This window comes from Antrostomus carolinensis, unplaced genomic scaffold, assembly GCF_000700745.2.
Source record: "Antrostomus carolinensis isolate BGI_N321 unplaced genomic scaffold, ASM70074v2 scaffold9027, whole genome shotgun sequence".
NCBI classification, from domain to species: Eukaryota; Metazoa; Chordata; class Aves; order Caprimulgiformes; family Caprimulgidae; genus Antrostomus; species Antrostomus carolinensis.
In genome coordinates, this window is record NW_010325299.1 from 9,451 (window position 1) to 25,051 (window position 15,601).

The 15,601-nt window shown below is 37.7% G+C and overlaps 1 protein-coding gene across 1 annotated transcript; it reads right to left on the bottom strand.

The window, feature by feature from the left end:
• Positions 1 to 9,805: 9,805 nt before the first annotated feature.
• LOC104527437 (DNA damage-regulated autophagy modulator protein 1-like) lies at positions 9,806 to 15,322 on the bottom strand. The gene is made up of 5 exons (XM_010171157.1): positions 15,248 to 15,322; positions 14,872 to 15,145; positions 13,768 to 13,826; positions 12,394 to 12,486; positions 9,806 to 9,850 (listed from the first exon to the last, which is right to left on the bottom strand). Exons 1-5 carry the CDS (start codon positions 15,320 to 15,322, stop codon positions 9,806 to 9,808), a joined length of 546 nt encoding a protein of 181 aa, XP_010169459.1.
• Between the last annotated feature and the right edge of the window lie 279 nt (positions 15,323 to 15,601).

The window sequence follows — 15,601 nt, forward strand, 5'->3', positions numbered from 1 at the left end:
TCTGATAAGGGGTGGTAGCTAAGTGGGGGGGGGGAAAGATGACAACAATTGGTATCCTTTAAAAAGAAGCAGGTTTAGAAACAAATTTTAAAAAATACTGGAAAAAAGTGACAAAAATGGCTAGGTTTCCTGAAAGAAACATGCACTGGAATTCATGTCCTGTTTACAATATCTGCTGTAACCTTCAGCCTCTATAGCTTCCTGTTTGTGTCCTGCACAGTTCTGGTCTAAGTGTACACAGCCAAACAAAACTAGCTCTGTGCTCCTAGTGTTGGAAAGAAGAACACAAGCTGTAAATTGAGTTGTTTTAAGAACAGGGTTTCTGATTAGTGAATTACTGGTGAATCAGCTGGTCTCTTGTCAAATTTGTGCAAATCTGAGGTAAGTTGGTTAAAAAATATTTTCAAATCCTAGGAAGTCAAAGGCACTAAAGGAGCCATAAATAAATGTTAAAGAGCAAAACTAGATGTTGAAAAGCAGACTCCCCAGATACGTTGGACAAGAGCCTACAAAAGCTTTCAAAAGAATTTTCTTCAAAACACTATGCAAGTTAACAGGAAACGCTCTATAGGAGACGTCATGATAATTATAAAAATGTTGTCTGGCACTTTCTGAATAATGAGTTCCCTTGTTTAAAGAAAATTACGCTAACAATTTACAATAGCCCAAAAATAAATGATCAGGGCAGCAACAAATGTATGCTAAGGAGTATGTTCAGATTAGCAATGTATTATGTTAAACAGTGGTTTAGCAGTAGACTAACAGAACCACCCCGTGTGCAGAGTATCTAGGAGATGAGAATTAATTCCATGGGTTCAGTTGGATGAAGTATGACCACATATTTGATTGATCCTAGAGCAGTCCAGTATAAACACAGAAAAGAAAAGAAAGCCATCTCTGTTTTTTTCTGTTGGAATCTCCATCTTCCTTCTGATTGTCAATAGATGTTTTAAGACTTTGTTATGTATTATTTAATGGGTGGTCATTTACCTTGAGACTCTCCCAGTTGCATCAGCATAATCATCTTCCCTTCTCTCCTCCTCTCCTTGCCAAATCAGTATTGGTCCATTAGACTCATTAGAGGTTTGTAGTTCTGTTAACTGCTTTATTTCAAATTTCACTGTTTTTCTTTCCTGTTTTTTGTTTTGTTTTGTTTTAATTTTTAGTGACGAGCATAAGGCTTCTGACTTAGGTTTGTGTTTTCCCATGTTGTGATGGGAAGGGTTCTTGCGCATTGATTCCTTGAGACGTATTTCAGACAGCACTTAGCTGCCAGGAGTGGAGGACCCACCACAATCAAGCAAACCCTCCTTGCACCTTCAGTGACACCCTTTTCAGAGTCCAGGGATAGAAGCAGATCACCATGAACATCTTTCTTGTGCAGATCATTCCTCAGTGTTTCATTTCTAAGGCTCTGTTCCTCTTCTAGATCTGTCACTTTACTGGGAAAAAAACTCTCCTGTGTTCCCTGTGGGACTGCCAAACAAGCTGGTACATTCCCACCGGAAGGTACATGGGAACCTATACAAGCAAGTACAACCTCCTGTTATCCCAGATTCTATACCGAAATCCTCCTGGCTCCAACTGATCTGCTGCAGTTTGTGAGCAGGTACCTCTTCTCCAGGTCTTGTGACTGCAGTTACGATATAACTTTTCTCCTAAGAAACTGAGGTATTGATCCTTAGTATCCAGAAACAGGAAACTAGAGAAAAAGTGCTTCCTCCTCCCCCTATGTAACGTGCTGTCATTTGATACAATTCATTGTATATTCATTACAGGATAATAAAAAGTTCTTTATTTCTTTCTTTATTTCCACTGAAGCCACAGACAAGTGATATTTTCATTTCCACAGGCTTTGAGTCAAACTCAATCCTACCTTTTCTTTCCTTCCCTATGAAAAATATTTCATATGGGGCCTCTCCTCTTTCTCACCTGTTCTCTCAGCTTCTAAACTTTAGACCTGTTTTAGAGTCTGCCTGTCTTGAGAGCAACTGACAAAAACACAGGGGAACCACTGATTTTTTCATGAAGTTACATAATTTAGTGTCTCAGATAATGACCCATCCCCAGCTCCCCTTGAAGAAAGTTGAGAGATCACTAATTCCCTTTTTGCCACACCATTTAACTGCTACCATGATTTATCGGATGCTTTCAATAACCCATCCATGATATTTCTAGGATTTTGGTTTCTGAGATTTCTGTTTGTCCAAAACCCAGAGGCATGTGCAAAGCCAGTTTCCATTCTTTCTAGAAAACTGGGAAAGACGTATCTGTCCCCAGCCCTGAACTGAATGCTTGATGCACAGGGCTTTCTGCTCGCTGAATTTAACTGGGTGGCTTGAGTCAACCCTCTTTTATCCTTCAGCCCCTACTCAAGAAGACTGAGCAGTTTACAGGACTGCATTTTTACGCTAGAAATTGTTTTTTATTTGTCTGTTTGTGCATTTTTCCATATTGAATTTTTATCTGACAGTGCAATGAGCAGTTTCCAACCCTGTCTTTCTTTAGGTTCCTCTCACTCTTCTTTATTCCTAACATTGTTAAATATTTTTGCAACCAGAAGGTATTTTTGGAGTGGATATACTGCCATGACTCTCTGTTTTCAATGGCAACGCTCAGTTCTGGCTGCTACAAGCTGACACAAGATGCCATGTAAAACTGCAAGTTGATTTTTAAAAAAATCTGATTATATAATGTTGTACCATTCCTTTTGGTTGAAATTCCAGGAAAGTAGCAACAGGGATTTTGTATTGCTTACCCTAAACAGTAAGCATGTTTTAAATTCAGTTCAAAACTAAAAAGCTACGCTAATACAATAATAACATTCAAATTTTAAAGCTATTTGGCAAGGAGAGGTACTGAAAAAATGTCAGCTTCACCCTTTGACAGCACTGGCAATCACCCTTTGAAATCTGCCATAATACTATAATTACCCCAAATATTTGCTTTAAACACTTCTAAGTTAACTGGCCATGCCAGCTGTAGGCAGGATCTCAGTTGAGAGTTGGTTTTGGTCGGCAGTCAGATCAGAGAGCACCCATGACTTACTACCTGCATACGTTCAAATTCCCCAGACATCAGGTTGAGACCACAAAATGGAGGAAAGTAAGGCTAACTTGTTGACTGTCATGAAGAAATATGATTTCTGGAACAAAATCACAGAAACCACATCCTAATACTAATATACGAGGAGAGCAGTTTGCCAACACAGTTTGTGTGAACGGAGTATTAGGTAACACAGAAGGACAGAGGACAAAGGGAGAAATAAGAAATGGCACCATCTCTGTGCCCCCAAAACGGAGAAGAAGCCATGCCAATGGAAAGCTTCCACTCTCCTGAGAAAATGAGTGCTTGTTGAAGCCTGGCTCCTGGTTCCTTGGTTGCTTCTAAGAAGGATTCAGCTACCTGGGGACTTCTCAGATCTTGCCAGAGTGTGATGATCTTTACACATAATTGCTTTTGCACTGAATTTTGAATTAAAAGTTATTAGAGGCTTAATCAAAACAATATCCTTTTGCAATCTATGGTATCGGTTCTGATACTTCAGGTTTAAACACTTTGCTTTGAACACTCCATTTCCATTCCTTCACTAGGAAAAGAAGTTGGGTTAAGTCAGAACAAGCAGACAGTCTTAGAGCTTGACATCTCCTTCAAACTGCTTACGGAGAAAAAACTTATTTTTTAGATTCATCCCTGAGGTTCTTCTACTGATTCCAGAAGCTATCCAAGAAACACTCCCATGCCCTATGAACAACATATGCACTTGCTGAGTAGAACCAGAAATGCTAACAATCAAAGCTAGTAAAAGGCCGGTAATCTCATTTTAGTTGACTAGAAGTAAGAAGATAGCTTTTCCTTCAAATAAAGGTTCTTATCTCCTATTGGATTTGTATCTTCAAAGATTAAATAGCTGTCTATAAGAATAGAGTGATACTTCATCAGGAGGAATTTTTGAACACTACATTTTTGCCTTAAGATCAAGAACTATGATCAAAATCACTCCTAAGCAGTAATAACTACAAGATTTTATGGGTAATCCTAGTGAAGGTTAAAATCTGTAAAAAAATTCAATTTTAAAGGAAAAAAATCTACAAATGACTATGAAAAACTATCCCTAGAAAGAGACCAGCAATTGTATAAAACAATATTTATGGTTACATCAGAATAAGAGTTTTTTACTTTCCCAGGTCACCTATATTAATTAAATCTAGCACCGATTATTAGAGGAAAGAGAGTCAGCCTAGAAATGCTGGGATATGACAAAGCCTAGCTGTGTAAGCCCTTGTTTTAGATCATTTGATTGGAGCGTAATCAAGGTTTTTGAACTATCTACACATTGGATGTTTAAGGGAGAAGCTGGTTGATTTGAACAAAAAAATAATTACTTTGAATTTTAGTATTGCTCAAGAATTGTATCACCCACAGACAGACAAAAAAATAAATAGTTCCAGATTCTAGGTAAAATGAACAAAAATGAAAAAGACCCTTTATGCACAAAGATAAAAGCTAAGGCACGTATTATATCTCATTACCAGTGTTATTCCCTTTTCTCCTGGTGAGAATCTCCCTAGTCGTCTACAAGACCTTTAAAATTAAGCTATTGACTTTTTGCCTGGTTTCTGCCTTTGCCAAGCAAAACAACACAAAACAAAACTCCTGTTGCAGGCAGATGATCTTCTCATACCAGCCTGCCTCTCTTTGTGACATTGCACACTTGAGTGTCACCTGCTGCAACCACCTGACCAAGCTGATGTTAATCTGTGCTGCCGCCACTCTTCTTCCTATTGTCACAGCAAAAATACTCTTGAACAATTCAAGCTAAAATAAAACTCAATTAAAACCATATAATGTATTTCAACTATTTGATGCAATGTAAGAAGAAGGAAAGATGCCTCTTTGCAGGGAGATTGCCAGCTGCTAATAACTCTAGAAGTAGGGCTAAGAGAGACCGTTTCTACAGATCTCATGATGGAAGTCTACATGTTCATCAGAGAAATCTTCTTTTAAATGTACCTTCCACTTACAATGAATTTTATGAGTGTGCATTAGTAGATGAGTCATGTTGTAGAGTAAGAAGGTTCCACTATGTCAAAGATGTCTATCAATAACAAAGGATTCATACTTTGTTAAAGCACTTTCTGCATTTAGTTTTAAAAAATCCATGCAACATTTGATTATAGCTTTTAGAGGAAAATCTATGCTCAGTGTGGTTTATTTAACACTGAGAATGCTGAATTTTTATAATTCCAGGTAAAATAATTGATGTTCAGAGGCCTAGATTATTGCTACACTTCTGTGGTGGGTTGACCCTGACTGGATGCCAGATGCCCACCAAATCCCACTCTATCACTCCCCCTCCTCAACTGGACAGGGGAGAGAAAAATATAACGAAAGGCTCGTGGGTTGAGATAAGGACAGAGAGAGATCACTCACCAGTTACTGGCACGGACAAAACAGACTCGACTTGGAGGAAAAAACGAGTTTTAATTTATTGCCAATCAGACAAGAGGATAATGAGAAATAAAACCAAATCTTAAAACACCTCCCCCACCCCTCCCTGCTTCTCGGGCTTAACTTCTATCCCGATTTCCACCTCCTCCTGCCCAGAGGCACAGTGGGACAGGGAATGGGGGTTGTGGTCAGTTCATCACACGTTGTTTCTGCTGCTCCTTCCTCCTCAGGTGGAGGACTCCTTCCCCTACACCAGTGTGTGGTCCCTCTCACAGGAGACAGTCCTCCACAAACTTCTCCAATGTGAGTCTTTCTCATGAACAACAGTTCTTCACAAACTGTTTTAGCATGGGTCCTTTCTATGGGGTGCAGTCCTTCAGGCAGGGACTGCTCCAGCGCGGGTCCCCCACAGGGTCACAAGTCCTGCCAGCAAACCTGCTCCAGCGTGGGCTCCTCTCTCCACAGGCCACAGGTCCTGATAGGAACCTGCTCCAGCGCAGGCTTCCCACAGGGTCACAGCCTCCTTCAGGCATCCACCTGCTCTGGCAGGGGGTCCTCCACAGGCTACAGGTGGTCATCTGCTCCACCATGGACCTCCACGGACTGCAAGGGGACAGCTTGCCTCACCATGGTCTTCACCACAATTTGCAGGAGAATCTCTGCTCCAGCACCTCCTGCCCCTCCTTCTTCACTGACCTTGGTGTCTGCAGTCTCTCATCATCTCACTCCTCTCTCTCTCGCTGCAAAGTGTGCAGCTTTTTTTCTCTTCCCCTTTTTTTCTTAATTCTGTTCTCACAGAGGCATTACTGATGGGCTCGGCCTTGCCCAGCGGTGGGTCCGTCTTGTAGCCAGCTGGCATTGGCTGTGTTGGACATGGGGGAAGCTCTTGGCACCTTCTCCCAGAAGCCACCCCTATGCCCTCCCCCTCCGCTACCAAAACCTTGCCATAGAAACCCAATACAACTTCATAGAAGACATGCAAAAAAATGCTACCCAAGTGTTCAGTTAAGCAAGGAAGTAACTGAAAAAAGACTTATTATCTGTAAACAAAAGTGGATTTTAAATAGGTACTGCATTTTTACAACCTGACATGTCACTGTTTCTGGGTGTAGAATGGCTACAGTTTTGAAATGTTAAAATCTTCTTCTTTTTATATTGTTCTCTTGTGAAAATAAAGCCTATTTTTTCTTCTGATGCTCTACTGCAAACTGACAGAAGTCTGTAGAAGCTACTGAGTAAAACGTATGTTCTTTGCAATAGGAGTAGGAGAAACTTCCCAAGGGAAGTGGCTTAACAGTGACAACAGAATTGCAGCTTGCACCAGTGCTAACTACAGCAAGTGGCTGCTTTGACTTAGGCAAATCAATTTGAATACTGAAGTTGCTATGAAACTACAGTAGCAAAACATATTTACTTAGATTAAGGCAGGAAGGGATGGCAAGGAAACTTAGATCTGACTTGTTTTCCACAAAGGCATAATAAAAAAATCATTTAACTGGGTCTCCAGATGACTATTAAAAACAGTTAAAGCTACCTACAAAACTATTGTACTCACTGGCCTGAACGTGGAAAATAAAACCTGATCATGTGGTCTACTAGTGCCATCTATTGTGTAGAGGGAAAAATACAGATACCAATGGTAGTAGTTGCCTATTTTCTCTTTAAAAGGTGATACATTCTTTCTGCATTACAGTATCGACTAGAAAACATAGCCAAAGCTCATAAAATCACTTGGTTTTTTATAAAATATAGCAATTACTATAATTTATGTGTATTACAGCAACGTGCAGGACTCTAACCATTGTCAGGCTTCATCATACCAGTACTACGCGTGTATGGACCACATGGGCACACAAATGCAGTGCAAGACAGACCCAGCTCTGATAGTCAAAGCTGCATAAATCTTTTAAATTAAAATCTATTGCAATTTCCTTACATTATGTCAGATTTCTCCCAAATAAAGGAACATTAGCTCATCTTCCAAGGAAATGAACATTACCCCTTCTTAAAATCCCAGCACCATGCTGCCTTTCACCATTTCTTGGAGGAGTACAGCTCTTACAGCTCTTCCAGCTTCTTCTGGAGACAATATCTGTAGTGGACATAGTAAACCACTGGGATCAGCTTACGAACCCCAAACACTCTGAAATCTTCAAGTAGATTCTCCAAAACCTGAAGGCTTGTGAAAATGTGGTGTCAATATTGAGACTAAGACTCTATTTACAGAGCAGTTTAAAACAAAAAGTTCCTGAATGTCTTTACAAACTTCATACTGAAATATCCAAAATATCCTGACATATATTTTTGTAATCCCTCTAGTCTGCTTGAAGACAGTACCAACACCAAATAATAAACCCCTTGCCATCAAGATAGTTTTATTGCTACCAAACATAGGATGCTCTTAGAGATAAGGCAGTATGCAAACAGAGCAGATCAGAAATAAAAATTTAGAATACCTTATGAGGAAAAAAAGGTGCAATATATGGTGATCACTGGCTGAGCACACATGGGAGAGAAGAGCAAGGAGTGTAACAGGCCCCAAAATAAAGTAAGTTTTAGGTATTTTAAGTCAATTGAGTTTCATCCTTACGTGATCTGGAACTGTGATAGAGACCATAACGATAGTATTTCATCAGTAGATCAAGCTGCACAACCTAGAAAAATTAGGCTTTGCACTTTTTGAAGGGGGAAATGATTTAGTGGAATCTCCAAAAATAACAATAACTGTCATGTGATTTACTGTAGTTTACACAAAAGAAGTTTCCCAATCATTCACGATGGGCTGACAAATAGAAAACATCATGCAAACAGTAGATGGTGGAAATATTTCTACCATAGCGCCCAAGGAAAAAAATAGCCATTTCTTGTTACCAAGAAATGTGAAAATATAGACATCTTGCATTTAGTTAGTACTAGATTTTATTTTTGACATGATTGTAACTATAAACCTCTGCAAGATATGCTGGATACAGTAGAAAGCAAGCCTGCCAGTGAAAAACATTTTTACTATTCTTACTTGGAAGAACTTAAAAAGAAAACGTGGACTCTTTAAGTTGTGAAACAGCTGAATTTAATACAGTTTAAAATACACATTAAGGGAAATATCAACAGATGACTAGTCTTAAGATATCACTCTCCAAAACACACATTTGTTTTATCTCACGGAAAATTAGCAACTGAAAATCATCAATATTTCTGCATAAACTGTGATAGGCCATGGCAAACATAATTTTTAGAGAACTTAATTGAGAGCCAAGTGGATAATGCACTAAAAGGAGGTAGTGAATCAGTGCACAAAAGACCCTTTTGCCTCCATATACTTGTAACATCTGCCTCCTCAATTAGTTCCTTAATGACAGAAGTGAGTTTACAGCAGCAAATATGCCATATGTTCACTACAGAAGCTTTCCAGGACTCTTTTTTCTTCAGTTTTGTCTATATGTAATACTCATACACATATAACTGAACACCTGAGACCTACTGGTGCCTCTTCTTGTTTTTCATTCACTCTCAATGATTTTTTAGAGATCCTCTTGATTTCATCATTGTAGATAAAAACACAGGCTGGAAAACTTCTGCTTTGCATTGTAACCAAATTGCAGTAAGATTTCTCTTTAGTAGATAGTGCACAAATATAAATTTACTTTCTACTCTCAGTTCAGTTTTAAGCTTCCTAGGGCCAGCAGTGCATAAAGGGGAAAAAGGGCTAGACTTTTACAACATACATGGCATTGATGATTAGAAAACATTTTTCAAGCAATATAGTTTAAATTTCTCCTAGGATTTGTATTTGTATACAGAGTCCACTATCAGAAACATGTAGCACAGTGTTGCAATCTACTAACTGCAAATTTCTAGTCTTGAAACAAAGACGCCCACTTCTGCTCACACACCTTCCTCCACAGTCCTTGCAACTTTAACACAGTACAAATTCAGTGTTAATGTTTCCATTGTCTTTAGTCCTTTCTAGCTATATGCAAAATGTACTTTCTCAAGTTTAAAACTAATTTTACTAATCAGACTACAACAAATAAAAAAGTGTGGATATGTCCAAAAGGGAAGAACTGAGGACATCAAGTCTTTGAATGAGTTTCAAGTGCTTCTATAGATTGCTTCTATTACAGTACAACTAATGCATCAAACAGTATAAAAAATTACAAAATATTGCAAAAAGATAGCAGGCACATTGTTGTGCATTTTTAAAATGTTCTAGTAGATGCTGTTATAGGTATTGCAGAGTCAATGGCATGGGTTCTGTATACAACTTTGAAAATCTCTGTCTCTCTGCAACGTTTTCTGTAAGTAAAAAGAATCCTAGAATATTCATATATATAAGCCAGAATTTTCTCCACTATCAGGTGTCTTCATGTATTTCTGTTGATATCCTTAAAGAAACTCTCTAAAAGAAAAATAAAACAAGATCAGCTTAAAAGAAATTAATTTTACAGTTCTGTGATATAAAGTACAAGGAGATAAAACAAACAAAAATATATTTAAGTGAAATACATAATGTGAGAAATAAAAAAAAAAAAGAAGGTTGGCAGTTGTTTTTTCTGAATTAATAGTTTGGCTTTATGTGAGTACTGGTTAGGACAAAAGATGATAGAAACTTTAAAATCATAGAATCACAGAATGGTTAGGATTGGAAGGGACCTTAAAGATCATTTAGTTCCAACCCCCCTGCCATCAGCAGGGACACCTTCCACTAGATCAGGTTGCTCAAAGCCTCATCCAGCCTGGCCTTAAACACTTCCAGGGAGGGGGCATCCACAACTTCCTTGGGCAACCTGTTCCAGTGTCTGACCACCGTGAAAAACTTCTTCCTAATATCTAATCTAAACCTGCCCTCTTTCAGCTTAAAGCCATTTCCCCTTGTTTTGTCATTAACTGCCCTTATGAAAAGTCCTTCCCCAGCTTTCTTGTAGGCCCCCTTCAGGTATTGGAAGGCCTCTATAAGATCTGCCATTGTCAAACACTACCATTGGAATTAATGCTATTTTATAGGTGGGAATCTAAAATGTCTGCATTTCTACTTAGTTTAATTCAATTTCTTTTTCTTATTTATTATGTTTACAATATTTAAATGGCATTAACCTTTCGATGTTGAACACTTTGGGATCTGGGATCTAAAGGAGACTTATCAACTAATATAGCTCTGAGGACTACAGCATTGTCTGCAAATGTGTATTTCCAAGGGAAGAGTTTGACTTTTGATAAAACAGATACCATCATTATACGTAGACATCAAAGAGTGACAGACTGACAATAAATACCTCGCCTCCAAAATGGTAAATTTAATGATGCATGCATATCTGAATGGTACTTCAATACTTTTGTCAGTTCTTGAAGGCAATTATATGCCTTTAAGGTAATACATTGCATAATTTTGAACAATTAATTTTTTTTAAAAAGTGCTTTGTTCTACAGAACCTAGATTTTTTTTTTTTTTTTTTAAAAAGGGGGGGGGGAAGATCTAGAATCATGCTATTCACTGCTATTACTTAAAAGTAAAAAGGTGTAGAAATGTTTGCTACTGGTTAACTCTGAATCCTTAGTTGAAAATTGATTTCTGTATATGCTTATGAAAGTTATGTACAGATTATATATAAGTACTAATCACTTCCATGCTGAGCAAGTACCATTAAGTGAAGAAGCAAGGAGATTAATTACAAAGTTTTACATTATCTGATGTCAAACTCCGGTTTTATGCCAGAGAACTTAGAGGGTTCTCACTATTTTTCCTCCCTTCCCACCTCCATGAATTCTAGACATGGTTTCCAGCAATTTATCACAGCACCAATTGGCTCACATATGTGATCTCGATTACTAGTTCTACAGTTATGCAAGTGCTTGGATCTAGTTTTCAACTTTCTGTGACTTGTGTGAAGCAACAGTATATATGAAAGACCTACATAAGGGGTATGATACCTACAGTGATTACAACTGAGTTAGTTCAACCTTGTAATTATGGTATAAAGCAGCAGTTCTCAGTCTTTTCTACCTTAAGCTCTCTACTCAGTCTTGCAAAGAACCAACTACTTTATGGGGAAAACAAACATCCTGAAGTCTGGGAAGAATAAGGAGTCCATGATCCTCCTAATACCTACAGTAATACCCAGGACGTTTTGCCCTCAAATCTCCACAAGGCACTTGCCATGAGCAACGGTTTTTTTACAGTTTTTTATGAGTTATTTTGTCAAAGTTAAGCCTCACACATTAGTATTCTCAGCATTTTGTATCCCTGTACCAAATAAAAACCCTACGAAACCCTGCAGCTAGAACATGCTGCATTAAACAACAACAGTTGGCAAGGAAAAGCCTGGCAAACTAAGTTCAAGCATGACTTTCACAAATCATACAAAAGTGTTTTGTTTTTAACTGATTTAATATTTTCTCTCCCTTAAAGTCGGGCTTGATGCATCACCATATCCAGCTACCTAAACTAGAATGTTTTAATGTCAATACTTTTCAAAAAGTATTTGATATTCTGCATTGAGAGGGAAAGTATATCAAAAAGTGTAATTTTTAAAAAGAAAGGAAACATTTATGGTTGAAATGCATTGTATTATTATATAAAATCCCTCTGGTAGAAAGAAATGCCGTTTTAGTTGCATCATTTATTTTGGCATTATGTCACCTTTAGAGGGCCTCTTTCTACAAAAAGGTTGGTAAATAAGTAGAAGATATTAATTTACTGAATAATTTTCAAGATCAGACACCTTTCAAACTGTTAAACTGATTTATAAACCTGATTTTTATGTTTTAAAAACCAGGGGAAAATTTTCAATAGGTAAACAGAAATCAGTTCTGTGAGTGATAAAATTTGTTTCTGTATAGCTTTGGTCTATCTAGCTGAGTTAAAGAATGGTAATTTTCTATTGCATTTGTTGTTATACAATTCACAGCACCTCTTAGTCACTGCTTAAATATGTAGATACCAACCTGAAAATCTCTAATGAATGTTAAAAAGAAGAAGATAAAACCAAAGGCCACCGTCCATTCACAGATCGCACTCACTAAATGATAAGTATAATCCTGATGGAATGAGACATAAAATAAACTTTCAGATAACACAGCTAAACAAAATAACTGGGGAATGCTATGAAAATAGATATTTCCTTCTGTAAATTCAACAAATATTCTAAGACTTCTGACTCATCATCCCAATATCCTGTTGTATAAAAGTCAATCCAGATTCAGTTTTTACAGAATGACAAGTGTATTTATCAAGGTTGCATATGTTCCATTAACCAATATATTTTGTGCAGTAACATAAAAAATAGTATAAGAAAACATACTATTAGCACAAGATTAAAACATAGTTTGAATGTAATTTGCACCTGAAAAAATTTAGTTCTTTTGTAAAAGATACCAAATTGCTCACATTCAAAACTTTTACTCGGAGCCACTGAGTTCAGTAGTACTATCCCTTACAGTAAATTCTTACAATGTTTTAAAATGGAGGGCTACCCTTGTATGACAGTTCCTGACAAGACCATCCTTTTTAAGTAGACCACCACAGCAAACCTATTATAATGTGACACAAACAGAAAGTGAAGTGTTTCATAACATGCCATCGACAAATACGCCATCTATTTCAGTAAAAACATTTTCTCATCCTTGCATCTCTAGTAAAAAAAAACCTCAAGAGGTAGATATTACTAAGATTATCGAACTCGTGAAGATTTATCTCACAGCTGCCTTGCCATTGTTTGGTTGAAGTACATAATCTGTTTTTTCAATACCTCCATGTGGCAAAGTTTGTCCAAAAAGAAACTTAGCTTTTGTAGTTATCACTCTAAGAACACTGAAAGCAGTTCAAATAACTGATATTGACTTTAGTATGCTTCAGGTCAGACCCCCAATGTTTATCACAACAGTAAAGATTATTTAATAAAGAATGGTGAAAAAGATGAGAAAACCAACGTAAAAAACCTCAAAAACTTCAGAATCAAATTGGTCCACTTTTGTTTCATGTGTGAAGGTCTTTTTCAATAAATGTGTCTATAAAAGAAGTAGAACGACTCACTTCCAGAATTTTTTTTTCCTTCCCAGTTTTTCCTATGGGTAAGTGTCAAATTAAAGTCTAACTCTCCCTGAAGACTGACCCATCTGTGACAAGTTTTCTCACCCAAGCTGCAGACAGTTTTCTAATGAAGAAATAACTAGAAACCAGCATTGCACAAACCAGTGAGATTTCACAGATCTGTTAATGATAATGCACTATTTAAAGTCTCTGAAGTGTTTGCAATGCTATACACTTTTAGATAAACATAATATTATACAGGGTAAGTTAGATACCTAGCGAGATTTTACCTTTTCACCTGGAGTCCAATAAATTTTTGTCATGGAAATTCGTGAAGCAAACACAATCACTGGGAAAAACACAGTGTAAAGGAAACTATAAAAGTTTAGTGAGTAATAGTGAAAATGTCTTCTAACAAAAAAGGACTCCATCTCTGTAACACAGGAGATCCTGAACAACCAGAATATCAAGTCAAAGTATTAAGAAGACAAGTAAATGAAACACATTATTGAAAGGTTACTGATAGCAGCAATCAAAACAAATTTGTGCACAAACAAAGGTTTCTGCAGGTTCCTCCAAAGTACAGAGGGTAACAGGAGATACTCCAAAATTTAGATCACATTCATGATTGGGAACTGTGGGAGTAGAGTCCTGTACTGTTGGAAGGGGAACCATTTGGTTTCCATTGGTCCACAATAGATGCCTTGATATATTTGTACAACTTTCTCTCAGGACTGGGGCCTTCTTTAAAAGCCCTTTCAAAGCTGCTGAAACCAAAAGTAGGTTGGAGCTGGCTGGCTGATGTGATGATCTGCTGTGACCACTTTTCAATACTGACAGATCACCTAACGACCAATAAAATCAATGGGTGGCTCTAATTCCAGCAGGCTGTGGGAAAAGCCAGTAAGTGTGTTGAGTGTGTCTCTAGGGGAGGTATCTAATGAAGTTAAGCACCAACCAACATGATCAAAACATCTGCTTAGGCTTGAAGGAAATCTTGTATATGCCTACTGTATTTTACGTGTCCACATCTTAGGTTCATTTCAGAAGCAATGCCTCCCTTTTGCAGGCCTTTCTGCATACCCTCCTTAAGAGGAAGGAGATTGGAAAGTTGGTCTAGCTTTATTATCATATGATTCTATGAAGAACACTGGGGCATTAGATTTAAATATACCACTGAAAGAAGACATACAGCCTTTTAGAAGACCCTGAAACTCATCTTTATGCTCTTAATGGTGTCTTAACATGCTATATGCATTATTATAGCAGAAATATTAGAGAGCCCTAAGCAAAGATTGTAACCTCATTTTCATCCTTTATCAGCAATAGTTTAACTTAAAAGGAAAATCATGAATACATAAAGGCAAAACCATGGGATACACCATAAAGGATACTGGGAATGAAAGCAATGCATGATATTACAGAGATGGCCATCCTTATGTGACACACTGAGTAAGTGTTCCATTGTGGACAGGACTTGTATGAGATTATAGACTGAAGTGTAATGTATACAACACCCGACCCAAATGCCACCAAAGCTCCTATGTCATGGACACTGGGAACAGACAGCTCCTGGAAAAAGAAATCAGCACAATGGTTAGCTGCTACTGTTTGTACAGTGGTAGGAATCAATGCAATGAGCCATGAGAAGATGGTAGCCACATTATGCTAGGCACATACAAGCAGTGGGAAACAGCTCCTTCTCTCAACAGTCTACACAGGGAAGGCGAAAGAAAATGGAGAAAGAATAGCTCAGATAAGTAAACTAACCATATCCAAAGCCATGAGGTCAAAGTCCTTTCCCGTGTTCACATCAATTTTAGTGCTTTTCAACAGTTGGTCCATTACCAATTAATGTGTACACAAACAGGAACTGGCTTGTGTTTTTCTTAAGAGGTGTTTACACTTCCTTTTTCCTTTTACTTTGCCTAAGAATTTAAACCTTTTGCCTTGGAAGTCCAATCTGCATTTGTGAGGCCATACTCTTAACTAATGGTAAAGTTTCATGGGAGCTGTTCTAAATAGTGACTGCTATAGCTCCATCCCCCACCCTCCAGTGGCCAGCCACAAGTCTCCAGGAAATAAGTCAGCAGAAAATTAGTTATATATTAATTAAAAAAAAAA